General features: G+C 46.5%; 1 protein-coding gene across 1 annotated transcript in view; it reads left to right on the top strand.

Annotated features, from left to right (window-relative positions):
• LOC143927509 (neural-cadherin-like) overlaps window positions 1-17,684 on the top strand; it is a 189,547-nt gene that overhangs the window by 130,413 nt on the left and 41,450 nt on the right. Inside the window, exons 18-20 of the mRNA XM_077451614.1 lie at window positions 883-2,494; window positions 14,244-14,337; window positions 16,036-16,220. Of these exons, the coding sequence (XP_077307740.1) occupies window positions 883-2,494; window positions 14,244-14,337; window positions 16,036-16,220 (1,891 nt within the window). The remainder of the gene's footprint in view (window positions 1-882; window positions 2,495-14,243; window positions 14,338-16,035; window positions 16,221-17,684) is intronic.

The raw sequence follows: 17,684 nt of genomic DNA, 5'->3' as shown, positions 1-17,684 counted from the left end.
AGATGGTTTCCAAGAAAGAAAAGTATAGATATGTTGAAATGCTGAAGGGATCTTGGTGGGGCTGGGTAACACCAGGGGGGATGGGGGTACTGGAGAGGGTTAGTGCACGCTTCAGCAGACTTTGGTGGCTCCTAGCGTGGGCTGAGGCAACTGTGGAAGATGGGGTCTCTGAAGGGGGCTGGGTGGCACTGTGGGAGTTTGAAGGGCCCTCTGGGAGATTGTGGGGCATTGTTGGGGGCTGAGGGCACTTGGAAAGCTTGGGGCACTGTGGGAGGATGAGAGGAACTGCAGGCCACTATGGAAGGTTGGGGGCACTATGGGAGCTGGGAGGCACTGTGAGAGGTTAGGGGATATGCAGCTGACTGGAAGCCCAGGAAAAGGGAGGCTGAGGCCTGAAGGTTGAGCACTACTGCTCTAGGTCAACTTAATTCTCTCCTCTCCAACCTTCGCCTTACACAATTCTCCTTCAAATGGTGTCTAAACAAGCTAATGAATTCTCTCTAGAAATGCATAGAGAATCTAAAAAGTGCTAGGGGACACCATCCAGTGTAAAGCAGAGCAAAAAAATGTTCCCTATAAAGGTGGCTCTACAATCACATCTAATTTTAGCCATGTAGAACTTCTAAATGTTTTAGAAAACCAATGGGTAATCAGTGGGTACCTTCCAGATTCTCTACACGACTTAGGCGTATAGTTAGAATCAATGTGACTTTCACCAAACATTTATAGGTGATAAATTGAGCACTAAAACACTTGGACCTTGACGATTCACCTGCAGTGAATGTTTGGTGAATATGAGATTCACTTCTTTATAAATATGTCCATAGTGTTTATTTGTGATTTTTTTTTATTATTATTAATGTTTCTTCTCACACCACCCAGGTCTCTGCTAACGATCCAGACCATAGTGAATTGGGAGGTTTAAAGTATTCTCTTCATGGAAGTGGTGCTGAAACGGTCTTTACCATAACTGAAAAGACGGGACAAATATTTGCCCTGCTGACCCTGGACCGTGAAGAACATGCAGTGTGGAGATTTGTGGTATTGGCCACTGATGACGATGGGGATGGTCTTACGGGATTTACTGATGTGATCATCTACGTACAGGACATTAATGACAATGCCCCACAGTTCCTCTGCACTTTTAACATTTGTAATGCCAGCGTGGTTGAACATTCACCACCAAGTACCTCAGTCATGGAGATGGCAGCCATAGATCTCGATGATAAAAACGAAGGCCGAAATGCCATTTTGACTTACTCGATAGTGCCCAGTCCATTGGATTTATCAAGCCAAAATATGTTTAAAATAAATAATGAGACTGGTACCATCTATACAGCTGTTGGAGACATTGATAGAGAAAAGAATGATACTTATTTGATTTGGGTAGAAGTTAAAGACGGTGGTGGACTGTCGACCACAGGTACGGCAACAGTCACAGTGGTAGATATTAATGATCATGCCCCAAGATTTACGCAAGATGTTTGGACTGCAGTCATTCCGGAAACCAGTGAAGTCAACTTTAAGGTCCTTCAGGTCTCTGCCCTCGATGAGGATGTTGGAGAAAACGCTTTACTGACCTTCAGCATTATCGAGGGAGATCCTGATCAAAAATTTTCCATTGAAAATGGAAGGAAGAACCACCTGGCCGAAATAAAATTGAAAAAGAAACTGGATTACGAAAACCCTCATGAGCGTTGGTTTAATCTCACCATCAAAGTAGAAGATTTAGAGTTTTCTACTACTTCTTATTGCCTGATAGAATTACAAGATTATAATGACCACCCTCCTATCTTTAGTCCATCAGTGGTTCACGTGGCACCTTTTTTCGAAAATATAACTATAGGAAGCATTATAACTCAAGTGACAGCTACAGATGCCGATTCAAGCGAAAATGGGCAGATATCTTACAATATTCAATCAGACTCAGATGTTCTTGAAGAATTTTATGTTGACCAAAGTGGTTCCTTGCTAGTGGCTAAATCACTGGACCGGGAAACCATGTCACAGTATGCTCTAGTCATTCTGGCCATTGATAATGGTTCTCCGGCACAAACGGGCACAGCAACAGTGTATCTCACCCTTCTAGATGTCAATGACAATGGTCCAAGGTTTGACGGCTTGTATATGCCTGTAGTTTGGGAAAATGCAGCTTGGCCACAGACTTTACGTATGAACGAAAGCTCTTATTTGTTGTATGTCGTAGATGCAGACTCTCCAGGGAATGGGCCACCTTTTCGGTTTTCCCTTCCAAGTGACCTCCAGAATTCCTCCGACTTCCTGCTTGTTGACCATAGAAATAACACAGCCTCAATCCAAACTCAGAGAATCTTTGATCGGGAAAAAGAGAAAGAGTTTCATCTTCCTGTGATTGTAACCGATAGTGGGAACCCACCGATGAGTGCCACAAATACGCTGACGATAACCATCGGAGATGAAAATGATAATGGACACAAAGAAGGCCACAAGGAAGTCTACGTCTATATTCATGGAGGTAAGAGAGAGTCAACAGCATCCCAGAAATGTTTAGTTATTTGACTATGACTTCAAGGAGAGGTCCACTAATATGTGCCATTTGTGCTCAACATGAGCAATGCTGTCAATCACCTTGATGCTGTAATGACGGTGGGTACAAACACATACAGTGCCTTGAAAAAGTATTCATACCCCCTGAAATTTTCCACATTTTGTCATGTTACAACCAAAAACATAATTGTATTTTATTGGGATTTTATGTGATAGACCAACACAAAGTGGCACATAACTATGAAGTGGAAGGAAAATTATAAATAGTTTTCAAATGGTTTTACAAATAAATATGTGAAAAGTGTGAGGTGCATTTGTATTCAGCCCACTTTATACTCTGATAACCCTAACTAAAATCTGGTGGAACCAATTGCCTTCAGAAGTCACCTAATTAGTAAATAGAGTCCATCTGTGTGTAATTTAATCTCAGTATCAATACAGTTGTTCTGTGAAGCCCTCAGAGGTTTGTTAGAGAACCTTAGTGAACAAACAGCATCACGAAGGCCAAGTAACACATCAGACAGGTCAGGGATAAAGTTGTGGAGAGGTTTATGCTGCTTTTTGCAACTCTACTCCAGTGCTCTGTGCTGGCAGATCAGAGTAGCAGTCACAGCCCTCTGCACAAGAGACTTGCATTGTGGAGGAAGAGAGGGGTGTGTCTGACCAGGTCTACTACTGAGTGCTGATTTCCAGGAGCACTAGGTAAACCTCTAGTGCCCATTGGACTTTGCGATCATAGTCAGACTCCCCGCACAACTGCTGTAACAGGAAATTGTGGTAATGCAAAAAAAAATGGAAGTAGTGCAAAACCTTTCTAACTGCATTCTTATTTCAGTTACTTGAACTGAAATCGCTAACTAGTCTTGTACCCAGGGGCGTTGCTAGGTGGCAAAAAGAACAGGGGCTTCAGCCAGAAGTCCAAGGCTGGAAACGGGGGGTGGGGTGGGGTGTTGTACGTGATGCAGGCTTTTGTTTTGGCTGGGCCATGACCTACCTGACCTACATACACTGACGGTAGTGACCTACATACACTGACAGTAGTGACCTACATACACTGACCTACCTACACTGACCTGCCTGACCTACATACACTGACATTTACATACACTGACCTACCTACACTGACGGTAGTGACTTACCTACAGTGACCTACCTACACTGACCTGCCTGACCCACATACACTGACATTTACATACACTGTCTGACCTACCTCAGCTCAGCCGTGGTGTGCGGTGTCACAGCAGCCAGTCAGTCAGAGGAGAAGAGGAGGGGAGAGCAGCCCACTCGAGCGGCGATGTGGCACGGCGGCCGCATTGTAATTCCTGCCTTCTGGAGCCTGCAGCACCTATGATGGACATCCCACGTCCCACGGTCCCGGCATTGGACCAGTGGCAGTGGCGTAACTAGAACCTTCAGGGCCCTGATGCATAAACCATGAAGGGCCCCCCTGAACCCCAGCCAGGGCCCTTCCCTCAGAGTCCGGCGGTGGAACTCCAGGGCGTGCTCACAGGTATAACCTTTGTGAGCCCTGTAGTTCCACCACTGGTATCAGTAGTTTTTTTATTTTTTATTATTTTACATTTTTAGGTGCCCCATTGGGGGACTGTGCCTAGGCAGGATGGGGTCCCCGTCCCCAGAAGAGATGAGGTCCCTTTCTCCAGGGCAGATGAAGTTACTGCCCCCAGATGAGAAGGGGTCCCTGTCCCCAGGGGAGGTGGGGGTCCCTGTCCCCAGGGGAGGTGGGGGTCCCTGTCCCCACGTGAGAAGGGGTCCCTGTCCCCAGGGGGAGATGGAGGGGGTATGTAATGGTGTGTGGGGGATGGGGTCCTCTCACTCACCATGACCAAGCTGCAGGCCGCGCACTCATCCATGTTGGCCTGGGCTCCATCCAGTGTGCTGGACGGGCGATCAGCATATCTCCCAGAAAGACCTTTCATCATCTGTGTATGACGGGGGAGGAGGGGGGCTGGCAGACAAGCCTGCAGTGTCCTCCGGGGGTCTCTCATAGGGCTGAACTGCATCTGTGTACTTAAAGTTTGTTTACCCAGGAGAAGTATGCAGTGCAGTGTGGTCCGTACTCAGGGGGGGCGGGACTCTGGCTGGGGAGAACAGACATCGGACTGAGCGGCAATGCATGGAGCAGGAGAGGGGTACTCTGAGGAGCCGGCCGAGGACACAGGTCATGCGGGGAGTGCACAACTAAAGAGCAGCCAGTGCGATAGTCGAGCATGGAGCTCTGCTAGTCACCCTCCACCTCCACCACCCGTGTGCATGGTGCACTGGTACCCCTAGCTGCCTATGCTGCTGCCAGTCATATGTAGAGGGGGCTGCATGGGCCCCCTGCATCACAGGGCCCAGTTGCGGTCGCGACTGCTGCACCCCCTATAGTTACGCCCCTGACCAGTGGGATGTCCATCATAGGCATTGCAGGCTCCAGAAGGCGGGACCTGCTATGGCACTCGGCCACATTCGGGATCAGATGGGTCCCAGCACTCGCCACTTGGGGCTAACAATGGAGAGCTGCATGCCTGAGACTCTGGGCTTTTCGGGGTCACTTACGGGGCTTCAGCCCCCCCCTAGCCACCCCCTCCCGATGCCCCTGCTTGTACCCCACATGTTATAATTGCTCTGTAGAAATGCTGCTTCTTAAAACTCCACTCCGGTGCTCTGTGCTGGCAGAGCAGAGTAGCAGCCACACCCCTCTGCACAAGGGACCTGTATTGTGGAGGAAGAGAGGGGTGTGTCTGATCAGGTCTACTACTGAGTGCTGATTTCCAAGAGCACTAGGTAAACCTCTAGTGCCCACTGGACTTTGTGGCCATATTCAGACTCCCTGCACAACTGCTGTAACAGGAAATTGTGGTAATGCTATAAAAATTACAGTATTTATTGCAGTCTTTCTAACTGCACCTTTATTTCAGTGACTTAAACTGAAATCGCCAAAACTAGTGCTGTACCCCACATGTTATAATTGCTCTGTGCAAATGCTGCTTTTTGCAACTCCACTCCAGTGCTCTGTGCTGGCAGAGCAGAGTAGCAGTCACACCCCTCTGCACAAGAGACTTGTATTGTGGAGGAAGGGAGGGATGTGTCTGACCAGGTCTACCACTAAGTGCTGATTACTAGGGGCACTGGGTCAAACCCTGATGCCCATTGGACCACTCAGTCATATTCAGACTCCCTGAACAACCACCGTAACGGGAAAGGGTAGTCAGATTATTAAAAAGGAGGTAATTAGTGCAATGTCTAATTAACTGCATCCCTATTCCATTGGCTTCAATTGGGCTTAAAATACTATATGGTTTGTGTAGCAAAAGCAGAGTTTCCCTTCAACGCCGCCAATTTGTTTTAAGAGCACCGTTATCCTTGAAGAATATTAAAAGATCTGGAAATAAAAGGAGCCTCGGTGTTCATTTCCTTCCAGATGAAAAGACGACTGGTTTAATTTCCTATTCCATACACCATCCACCCACCCAGCAATTCAAATGATGTGTTTTTTTTCCCCCCCGCCTTTAAATCACATGAAATAATGTCTCGTTCTTCCCGTCGCTCTCCCATTGTTGCTCCGCTTGTCAGTAGAATGCCATTAATCCTTCGTTCCGCCTGGATTTTTGTGTCCCAAATGCATTATTTTGCATTTATTGGCATTCAAATGTTGCGGTCACCCTTTCGTTCATTCCTCTAATTTACTGAAAGCATTAATCTTGATGTTTTCGCTCCCTTGGAACGTCAGCCGTGCTCGATGGATCTACTTGCCCTAATGGCAGGAGAACGGCGTAATGCTATTCAGCTTTGTATTCTACTACGGGCTGATTATACAGAATGCCATGTCGCTGGTGTGACAACGCATTTCACTTCTAAAATAAAGGTCAGCGCACAAACAAGGTGTTTGTCTTAGAAATTTCTGCAGGCAAAGCAACAAAAGCTTCAGAAAATAAGTTGAATGAATGCGGCTAGATGGGCAAATGAATTGAAAGCTTTCAGTCCACCTTTTAATTGGTTTTAGGCAGGTGCTGTGGGTAGGTGTAGGTTGACAAATAGACCTTGGTGCCAACTATAAACTGCCCCCTGCAGGTTGGCTAGAGGGGTGCTGTAGAATGATGGAGGCCGGGACAGATCACTTGACCAAACAGCTGTGACAGCTGTTGACCCCTCATGAATCACCCACTAGTTTCTGATAAATTTTGTAGACTTCGGGTCTCCAAGGTCTATTTACCGTTTCTCAAACCTTTTACTCTCAAAGAACTTTTAAATCGGGTGTCTCCAAACTTTCTAAACAAAGGGCCAGTTTAATGTTCTTCAGGAAGGCCTGACTTTGACCGTTGAGAGTAAAAAATCTCCAGACATCAGCAGGAGTAAATAATGCCCCATCATTGGTTTTAGTAGGAGGAATGGTGCCCCATTGTTGTTGTTAGTGGGAGGAATAGTGTTCCATCGATGGTCTCAGTGGGAGGAATGGTGCCCCATCATTGGTGTAAATGGGAAGGATAGTGTCCCATCGATAGTTTCATTGGGAGGAATAGTGCTCCATCTATACAATTTCATCCCTTTCTGTTGAACATAACGGTTTTAGTAGGAACTCACTTTGGTTGACTTCATTGGGCTTTATTTAGGATTGTCTACTGCATTCTATTAAAACGTAACACAAGTTTTCCTTTTGCTTTCCGAAAATCTTCATTTATGTTTATAGCCACTTCTTGGGCAGCCATTCTCAACCAGGGTTTTATGGAACCTTAGGGTTCCTCAAGAGGTTGCTAGGTGGGTTTCTTGAGCTCTGGCTAATTGATCTGATGAAGCCTATATACTTCCAAGGCCAATTCTACATGGCAGAAACAGCGGCATGACACCAGTGATCTTTTTGATAATCTTGAAATGGGGAATTCTGATTACCACTGGATGAGGGGCATTGCGCCCACTGTCCTTGTTGGTTTTCTCAGGAGTACCCCAAGACCTAAAAATTATTTCAAGGGTTTCTGTAGAGCAGACGTCACTAAATGACAGACTATGGTTCGGATCAGGACTGATTTACTGTCACATCTGGTGGTCCTGCTGGTTCCCACTCAGCCACCGTCCCCACCACCACTGTCATTATCACTGCAGAGGGAAGAGCGGGATGCACAGCAGCTTTGGACGGGAGCAGGAGCTGCCGGAGTTAACTTCTATATATATCTGTGAAAAGTTATCTCCAGCAGCTTCCGCTCCCACCCTCCATCCACAGCTGTCCACTCTGTGTATCCGAGTAGGATAGGAAAGTTAAGGGGCAGAGCTGTGGGGGCTTGTAATGTAAAGGAGGGAGAGCTGTGGGGGGCTGTAATGTAAGGGAGGGGTGAGCTGAGGGGGGGCTGTGATGTGAAGGAGGGGCAGAGCTACAGGGGGTTGTGGTGTGAAGGGGGGGTTTGATATGAAATGGGAGAGCAGGGAGGGGGGGAGTTGGGGGGGACTGTGATGTGAAGGGGGCAGAGCTGCGGGGGACTGTGATGTAAGGGAGGAGTGAGCTGAGGGGGGCTGTGATGTGAAGGAGGGGCAGAGCTGCAGGGGGTTGTGATGTGAAGGGGGGGGTTTGATATGAAAGGGAGAGCAGGGATGGGGAGTTGGAGGGACTGTGATGTGAAGGGGGCAGAGCTGCGGGGGACTGTGATGTGAAGGGGGACAGCTGCAGGGGGGCTGTCATGTAAAGCACAGCAGAGCTGTGGAGGGGTTGTGATGTAAAGGGGAGCAGAGCTTCTTGGGGCTATAATGGGAAGGAGGGCAGAGGACACTGGTGTGGGGGGGGGGATATGATAGAGGGGGGGGGGGGAAATGACACTGATATAAGAACGGGATTGTGATATAAGAGGAGGGGAACTGTAATGTAAAAGACCTGAGTCATCACACACACACATGTAATTCGAACCTCTGCTTAAAGAAAATGTTATTGATCAGATCTAATCAGATCAGCTTTTTAATTCAATACCTGTTCTATAGAGCAGTGGTCCCCAAACTGCGGCCTGGGGGCCAGATGAGGCCCTTTGCTTGCTTTTATCTGGCCCTTGAGGCACTATTTCATCCACCGATACCAACAATGTGGCACAATTCCAACCAATGACAACTATAATGTGGCACAATTCCTCCCAATGACACCAACGATGTGGCACAATTCCTCCCAATGACACCAAAGATGTGGCACAATTCCTCCCCATGACACCAACGATGTGGCACAATTCCTCCCCATGACACCAACGAGGGGGCACAATTCCTCCCAAAGACACCAATGATGGGGCACAATTCCTCCCCATGACACCAACGAGGGGGCACAATTCCTCCCCATGACACCAACGAGGGGGCACAATTCCTCCCCATGACACCAATGATAGGGCACAATTCCTCCCAATGACACCAACGAGGGGGCACAATTCCTCCCAATGACACCAATGATAGGGCACAATTCCTTCCACTGACACCAGCGATGGGGCACCATTCCTCCCACTCTTCTAGTCTGATTGCTGCTGTAAAAGGGACGACAGGAGCCTGATCTCAAGACAAATTCAGTTAGTTGAACCGACTACATTTCAAAATACTTTATTTTAATGGCTACATAATTATTACACCACTAATTGGTGTTTATTTTTATATCTGCCTGCCTTGAGCTGTAAGTAGGTTAATGAGATGGTAAATGAATAAGCTAATATGTATCAGATCACTATAAATTTCCAGTGCCCTCCGAGGGCCGTGGATAGTTGGTGGCAGATTTAGCCGTAAGTGAATACCGACATTCATAGGAATTAATAATATGTAACGAGGGTAGAGCGTTGTCACAATCCACGTTTTGCTGCGTTCACATGGTTGGCCACATTGGAAGTGAATTATCATCATAATTATCTCAGATGGTGTTCCAGTTTGCCTGCTTAGACTGAAATAAACAATTGGCTGAATCGCCAAGTCTGTCCCAGTCACATCAAAAATGTCGCATTATTTAGTAAAAAAAAAGGGGGAAAAAAAAGCGCAATGGTTACAGCGTATCTAAACCCAGAAATGTACAAACATGTCATATACAGTGCCTTGAAAAAGTATTCATACCCCTTGAAGTGTTCCACGTTTTGTCATGATACAACCAAAAACGTAAATGTATTTTATTGGGATTTTATGTGATAGACCAACACAAAGTGGCACATAATTACTAAGTGGAACCAATTGCCTTCTGAAGTCACCTAATTAAATAAATAGAGTCCTCCTGTGTGTAATTCAATCTCAGTATAAATACAGCTGTTCTGTGAAGCCCTCAGCTCAGAGGTTTGTTAGAGAACCTTAGCGAACAAACAGCGTCACGAAGGCCAAGGAACACACCAGACAGGTCAGGGATAAAGTTGTGGAGAATTATAAAGCAGGGTTAGGTTATAAAAAAAAATATCCCAAGCTTTGAACATCTCATGGAGGGAGGACTGTTTAATCCATCATCGGAAAATGGAAAGAGTATGGCACAACTGCAAACCTACCAAGACATGGCCGTCCACCTAAACTGACTGGGCTGGGCAAGGAGAGCATTCATCAGAGAAGAACCAAGAGCCCCATGGTAACTCTGGAGGAGCTGCAGAGATCCACAGCTCAGGTGGGAGAATCTGTCCACAGGACAACTATTAGTCGTGTGATTCACAAATCTGTCCTTTATGGAAGAGTGACAAGAAGAAAGACATTGGTGAAAAAAAGCCATAAGAAGTCCCATTTGTAGATGGCGAGAGGCCATGTGGGGGACACAGCAAACATGTGGAAGAAGGTGCTCTGGTCAGATGAGACCAAAATTGAACTTTTTGGCCTAAAAGCAAAACAATATGTGTGGTGGAAAACTAACACTGCACATCACCCTGAACACACCATCCCCACCGTGAAACATGGTGGTGGCAGCATCATGTTGTGGGGATGCTTTTCTTCAGCAGGGATAGGGAATCTGGTCAGAGTTGATGGGAAGATGGATGGAGCCAAATACAGGGCAGTCTTAGAAGAAAATCTGTTATGCCGCGTACACACGACCAGACTTATGTCCGACAGACTTTCGAAGGAGTTCTGCCTCAGTTCTGACGGACTTTCCGAATGAGCGGACTTGGCCACACACAATCACACCAAACTCCGACGGATTCGAACGTGGTGACGTACGACTGGACTCGAATAAGGAAGTTCATAGCCAGTAGCCAATACCTGCCCTAGCGTCGGTTTTAGTCCGTCGGAATAGCATACACACGAGCGAATTTTTCGGTAGGAACTGGGTCCGGCAGAGTTCTGGCGGAAAAATTTGAAGCATGTTCCATTTCTAAAGTCTGTCAGACTTTTGCGAATCAAAAGTCCATTGCAGCCCACACACGATCGAATAGTCTGCCGGAATCATTCCGTCAGACTTTGGATGTTGAAAAGTCCGCTCGTGTGTACGGGGCTTTAGAGTCTGCAAAAGACTTGAAACTGTGGTAGAGGTTCACCTTCCAGCAGGACAACGACCCGAAACATACAGCCAGAGCTACAATGGAATGGTTTAGATCAAAGCATATTCATGTGTTAGATTGGTGCAGTCAAAGTCCAGACCTAAAACCAACTTGAAAATTGCTGTTCACAGACGCTCTCCATCCAATCTGACAGAGCTTGAGATATTTTGCAAAGAAGAATGGGCAGAAATGTCCTTCTATAGATGTGCAAAGCTGGTAGAGACACCCCCAAAAAGACTTGCAGCTGTAATTGCAGAGAAAGGCGGTTCTAAAAAAAATTGACTCAGGGGGGCGCCATACAAATGTGCCCCCCACACTTTTTTAAAATATTTATGTGTAAAAAATGTTGAAAACCATTTAACATTTTCCTTCCACTTCACAATTATGTGCCACTTTGTGTTGGTCTATCACATAAAATCCCAATAAAATACATTTACCTTTTTGGTTGTAAGATGACAAAATGTGGAAAATTATGAAGGGTATAAATACTTTTTGAAAGCACTGTACATTGCAGCATACGAGTCCTGAGATGTGGTGGCTGCATTTGTTTATTATTTTCAGGTTTCTCTTTTTTTACTTATTTTTTTATTATAACTAGGGATGAGCTTGATGTTCGGCTCCAACATCAGGTGTTTGCCCGTTCGTGGAAGAGCGAACATTATGGGGCGTTCGCAGAAAACTCGAGCACCATGGAACGCCCCATAATGCACTGCGAAATCGCATTGCATTGCTGTATGATGATTGACCAAAGCATGCACCTGACCTGCAGGCTTTGGCCAATCCCAGGGCCCTCTGCTAAGTCCACACCCCACACTATATAAGGCTGCTTACACGACAGCGCTGTGTAGTGTTGTTGGTGTGGACAGAGAGGTAGCGTCGTGATTTAGATTAAGTAGGCAGGTTATTCAGTTAGTGCCAGTGTATTTATACATATTTATATACATACTGTATATACCGTCTCGTGTGTATGTGTGTGTGTAATATATATATATATATATATATATACTATACTCTACATCCAGTGTAGCCTATATCTACAGTGCATTCTGTGGTGTACTGTTTCTAATACACTTCAGGTGGTCTACACAGTATCTAATACAGTGTGTACAGTTTCTACTACACTTCTGGTGGTGTACACAGTACATCATGTCTGGAAGGCCACTAAGGAGAGGCAGACGCTCACATGCCACTAAAAGAGGGCAAGCAGCCTCTGTGTCTACAGTCAACAGTGGTGGTCGTGGACATGGTGCATCCTCTGCAGGTGGCAATGGGGCACACTTGTCCTTTTTTTTTTCTGTGGCTGCCCGTGTTATTGAGCCAGAACATGCAGAAGAGTTGCCTCGGCCTATTCCACTGGCTCCTTGTCCACAGTCATTTCTTCCGTAGCCCCACTATCATGAACGGGTGAGTCCCCAGAATTATTCAACCACAGTGTTGGGTACAAACTGCTGGAGGTTGCGCAGTGATTTGAAGGCTCTGATGTTGGTTCCCAGGTTGAGGAAGGGAGTAACGTCAGCCTAGAGAGAGGGGGTGCTCAAGAAGGACAAGAAACTGACAGTCATGTTCCCCCAGCTGCAGCATACTGCCAGGTTTGCTCCAGTGAGGAGGAGGGAGGGGATGATGAGGTCACTGACTGTACTTGGGTGCCTGAGAGAAGAGAGGAGGAGGAGGCACAACTCCAATGAGGCAGGATGTCCTCTAGGGGGCAGCTTAAAGGCAGCCACCCTATTGCATCACACCGCAGAGCTCTGCTGCTGACTCCCCACTGACTTTTAAAAGTTCCTTGGTGTGGACCTTTTTTGACACGTGTGCTGCATATCACACTGTTGCTATTTGCAACCTATGTCTGAAGCAGATCAAGCGTGGCCAGAACAGCACCTGCTTGGGCACCACATGCTTGAACAGACATATGACGACCTGCCATGCAGTCCGTTGGCAACAGCGCTTGAAAGACCCACATCAAAGAAAAAAAAAGGACTTCTCCTTGCTCCTCATCTGGGATCTCCAACCCTACTATACCTCCATTCCTCTCAAAAACCTGCACTGAGAGGAATGAGGGTATAGCAATAGGTGTCCCAAGTACTTGCAGCCAATCTGCTAGCAGTACACCACCATCTGATTTTCGCAGGCAAATTTCCCTACCCCAGTTGTGAACCGTAAAAAAGAAATTCCATCCCAGCCATCCACATGCTCAGTGTCTAAAGTTATAGCTTGGCCAAATTGCTAGCACTGCAACTGCTGCCTTTTCAGCTGGTAGACTCTGCCCCCTTTCACAAAGGCGCTTCTGGAAGAATGGTCAAACACGCATAAACCTTGTGGACGGCCTTTCCAGAAGAGTTGAAGCTGTTATAGCTGCAAAGGGGGGGGAGGGGTGCTATAGTGTATGTAGGAGGATTTGTATGATCTCTATGTATCATAGGGTTGCCACCTTTTCTTCAAGCCAAACCCGAACACTTTAGCGGCACAGGGCACATTTTTTTCGTAGTATACACTATAGGATTATAAAAGACCTGGGACACCTTTGGGTGCCCCCCAAGGAAAGTGGTAATGCAGTGCGCTGCGGCAAACAGTAGGTGTGGCCAAACTGCTCTTACTAACATCATGCCCCCCCCCCCAGTGATACCAAACCTACCCTCAGAGAGCAGATCCCGAATGGCAACAGATTTTTGTGTTACTATCTAAGCTACTTGGGGAGCCACAGCCCAGTCTAAATAATGTGTCTGGGTTTCAGGCAGACTGAAACCCGGACACAGGATTCCAAACCCGAACTGTCCGGGTGAATCCTGGACAGGTGGCAACCCTAATGTATCACCTGAGGTCAGTCACTTCACTGGGTATATGTAAGGGTTTACAGTTACTTCATTTTTTAAAATTTTTGTCTGGGTCTGCTTTGGAGAATGTTCATCATACTTTTTTTTTCGCAAAGATCAGTTTAAAAAAAATGTTTTTGTTAGAGCTGTGTCCCCATTTTAGAAATTTCCCCCTACTTCCTGTTGCTCTGACCTCTATAAACCAGACAGGAAGTGAGGGAATGTTTGACGGCAGGCTGGCTTGAAAGCAGAACTATGAAATACACAGGGATGCTCTCGGCCACAGAGTCACATCAGAGGGCCACACCCGGGCTCCTGGGCCGTCAGCCTCACAGCCTTGATTTAGGAGGCTCTCCAAAGCCCAGGAGCTGGTATTTATGGCGGTAATTATTCCAGGCTGTCTGCCGGCAGAGATGATTGAAAATAACCAGGTTGTGTATTTCTTGTCTCCTGTGTACAGCGGCCCGTTCCCCGGTCGAGGTTGGCAAGGTCTTCGCTCCAGATGAAGATGATTGGGACAATAAAACCTTCACGACAGTCTCGGAAATGCCTCTGTAAGCTCCGCGCTGTAACTCAACGTTCGCTGACAAGTTAGGCGATGAGACTATTTCATTACACGTCGTCGTCACCCTGATTGGCTTTTGGGGACATGTCAGCGTTTGAAACAATGCTATATAATTCACCAAGCGGCTGGGAAGGAGTCACTAAAGATTAATTAGGTTTTGACTTTTATGGAGGTTTCATATTTGTAGCCGAGATAATGAAAAGCGGATTAGACTGAACGCAGTCTCAACAATGCAGTTGCTCAGGAGCCCTCTGAAGCAAAACTCTGGCTGTCTGAAACAGGAAAGAGATAGACCGTTAAGGGCTAAAAGTTTCAGTCAAGGGACACAACCATGCCGTACTCTGAGATATATTGACGTCACTTCACATAGGAGAAAACAGGCCATCAACAGGAGCCATCTAGACCAGGGGTCTCCAAACTTTCTAAACAAATGGCCAGTTTACTACCCTTCAGATATTTTTTAGGGGCTGGTGGTACAATGCTCAAGATAAAGAATCCCATTATTCTCAATGGGCCTATTCACACCCAAGCATAGTGTCACGTGCAGCTCAAAGAAGTACACAAGCTTCTTTGGGGCAAAGTTGCAAGTCTTTGGCCACCTAGGCTTTAATGGGAGTGTCTGAAAAATGCATGAAAATGTGTATTTAGGTCCATTTTTTAAGGAGCCACCAGGGGCTCCTTACGTACATGTCCAGAAAACAATTTCCTAGCTAGCTATTCTCATGCTTAGGAGCTGAAAGATTTACCCTTGAATTCCTCTGGGAAAATGGCCTTCCTGGTATGTGAGGTTGCCTAGGCACTCTAGTTGTTACTACAGTCCTGCTCACTGCTCTCCTTGCCGGAGGTTCTGACATGAGGAAGCAAAACACTGGCTCTACCAAGATTGCTACCTCCATACAGAGGAACAGTGCATATCAAGAGTATAGCTAGTCGTAATGGGGAAAATATCAGATGGAGGGGGACCACATGCAATACTGGTGACTAGTCCTTTGCCCTTCATTTTTTTTTTTTTTTGGGCAGAGCTCAGCTCTACTCTAAATGGCCAATTGAGAGGCTCAGAAAATGGAGCGAGTGCCGCCAACCTTGGGTTTCACAGACAAATTCAAGATTTGCACAGATCATTTGTTCCATGTTCATCCATTGTTACTAGATAGATTCAATAGATGGTCAAACAGGAGATGTCCTGTACCACGTCTCAGCTACACTAAACCAAAATGGCTGACAAGAAATGGTAGTCAACCTTTGACCAACAGTCAGAGATTAGCATCTCTTTAAAGAATATATAGAGCCCAAAGTTTTTTTTTATGTATTGAGTATAGAAGGAGAAGAACCCCTGTCAGTAGTTTTTCACTGTGTCTCCTTGAGTAGGCACTACTCCACTTTCTATCTTGGCGATGCAACAAGAAGTGAAGGGAAATCTCTCCATAGTGAGGAGGTGGTTGTCATCAGAAAAAGTTTCCCCTTTGGTAGATTTCCTCTCTATTCCTGTACTGTCAACTGTAAAGATTTGGACAAATAGGTTGTATCTCCCCAGTGGGGACAGAGACAGCCATAAAAGTCTACAGAAGATCTAACCCTTCCCTAGTCTATCCCAAACTAAAAAGGTTTCATCTGTAGATATAATTTAAAATAAGACTATTGTTCTTACATCTTTGTACATTCCTTTGATGTGTCCTTATTTATCTAGGCACTTCCTCCTGGACCCAAGCACTGGGACACTGACTATGTTGGAGAATGCTGGCCAAGGAACGTATAACCTGGAAGTAAAGGTGTCCGATGGAGTTTGGCCGGATGTCACGGCCACCGTGAGAATTCACGTGAAGGAGATCAAAAGTGACGCCATCTTCAACTCCGCTTCCCTGATATTAACAAGTATGTCATAACTGCAATGTGGCCTCTACCACTTCTCCACCTCAACGTAGCCTCCTTCGTACCCAGTTGAAGTAGAACACCAATCAAAACTTCTTTTTTAGTTTTGGATGGAGTGGGGGAAGGTTAGAAACTCTGTCAGGTTTTTATTGCCTATTTTACCCTCCCTGTTTTTCTTAATGTCCATTGCCACTAGGATCCAAAGTGATGGGAAATCCCAAATGTTTTACAGGTACCTCCAATGCATGTGATATCTTAAAATATGGGCCCCTGTTTCTGATACAGATGTCAAAGGTGGGAATTCCTTCCACTTTGGGTAGCATCTCACTTGCTTCTTATTGCATATCTAAGACAGAGATTGTGGGAAAGTCTCCCTGGAGAAGAAGTAGAATGAAAATGACAGAGACTGTTGACACCCCCCCCCCCTCTCCCGGCTGGAGTCCTTGTTTTTGTGGTACCACGGTACAAATCACGTTTCATTGATTTTCCTGACCCACATAAATCATTGCATAGGTTCAGGGTGAGGAAACAGTCATATCCAAGGTTGTGGCTTAACTTCTCCAGGCCCCTATGAACACTGTCACACCTACCATACACACAAATGTCCCACAACAGTAAGAGACCATCATTCCGGAAGCACAGATAGGCAACATAGAGCTATACATTTGGTTGCAGTTACTACTTGTCCTACCTCTGATTACTCCACACGATTTATTGCCATGACCATGTAAGCCCCTGTACACACGGTCGGAGATTTCCACAACCAAATCCGTCGGATTTTGCCCGTCGGATTTTGTCCGTCGGATCTTGTCCGAAACTGTTGCATACACACGGTCGGACAAAGTTGGTGAAAAATCCGATCTTTCAGAGCGTGATGACGTAATTTCGTTACGATGGGACTGCATTCAGGCTAGTAGCCAATAGCTTTGATGTAGGAATTTGATCTGAGCATGCGTGGCACTTGGTCCGATCAAAATTCTCTACACATGATCGGAGTATGTCCGATCGGCCCAGTTGGTCGGGAAATATTTCCAACATGTTGGAAAATTGGGTCCGACGGATATTCTGACGGAATCAGTCCAATGCATACCACACACAGTCGGATTATCCGACGACGCGGTCCGATAGGACACATTCCAACGGATTCTCCGACCGACCTCTGAAAGCCTGCTTCTCCTTCTCTTCCTCCCATCAGCTTCCAGCAGCTGCAGGAGAAAAATACAGGGGATCAGTTCCAGTAATTGCCACCTCCACCTCTTCTCCTGTCTAGGTTCCACTTCCTTCTGCTGCCTGGACCTCCTGTGTACTCCCCTGGTTCCCCCAGCCCCACAGCACTGTTGGCTCCCCCCTCTCCTCTCCTGCTCGCTGCTGCGGAGGATTGTTTCAGAATGGAGAGTGGGAAATAGGCTGGTAAATGTCATTTACTGGCCACGGTGCATGGTCGAGGAGGTGGCGGGCGGTAGTAGA

The sequence above is a fragment of the Lithobates pipiens genome, unplaced genomic scaffold (assembly GCF_037356315.1).
Source record: "Lithobates pipiens isolate NorthernLeopardFrog02 unplaced genomic scaffold, aLitPip1_a1.2 Scaffold_10, whole genome shotgun sequence".
Taxonomy (NCBI): domain Eukaryota; kingdom Metazoa; phylum Chordata; class Amphibia; order Anura; family Ranidae; genus Lithobates; species Lithobates pipiens.
The sequence above is the reverse complement of the archived record's forward strand: the minus strand, read 5'-3'. Positions and strand labels throughout refer to the sequence as shown.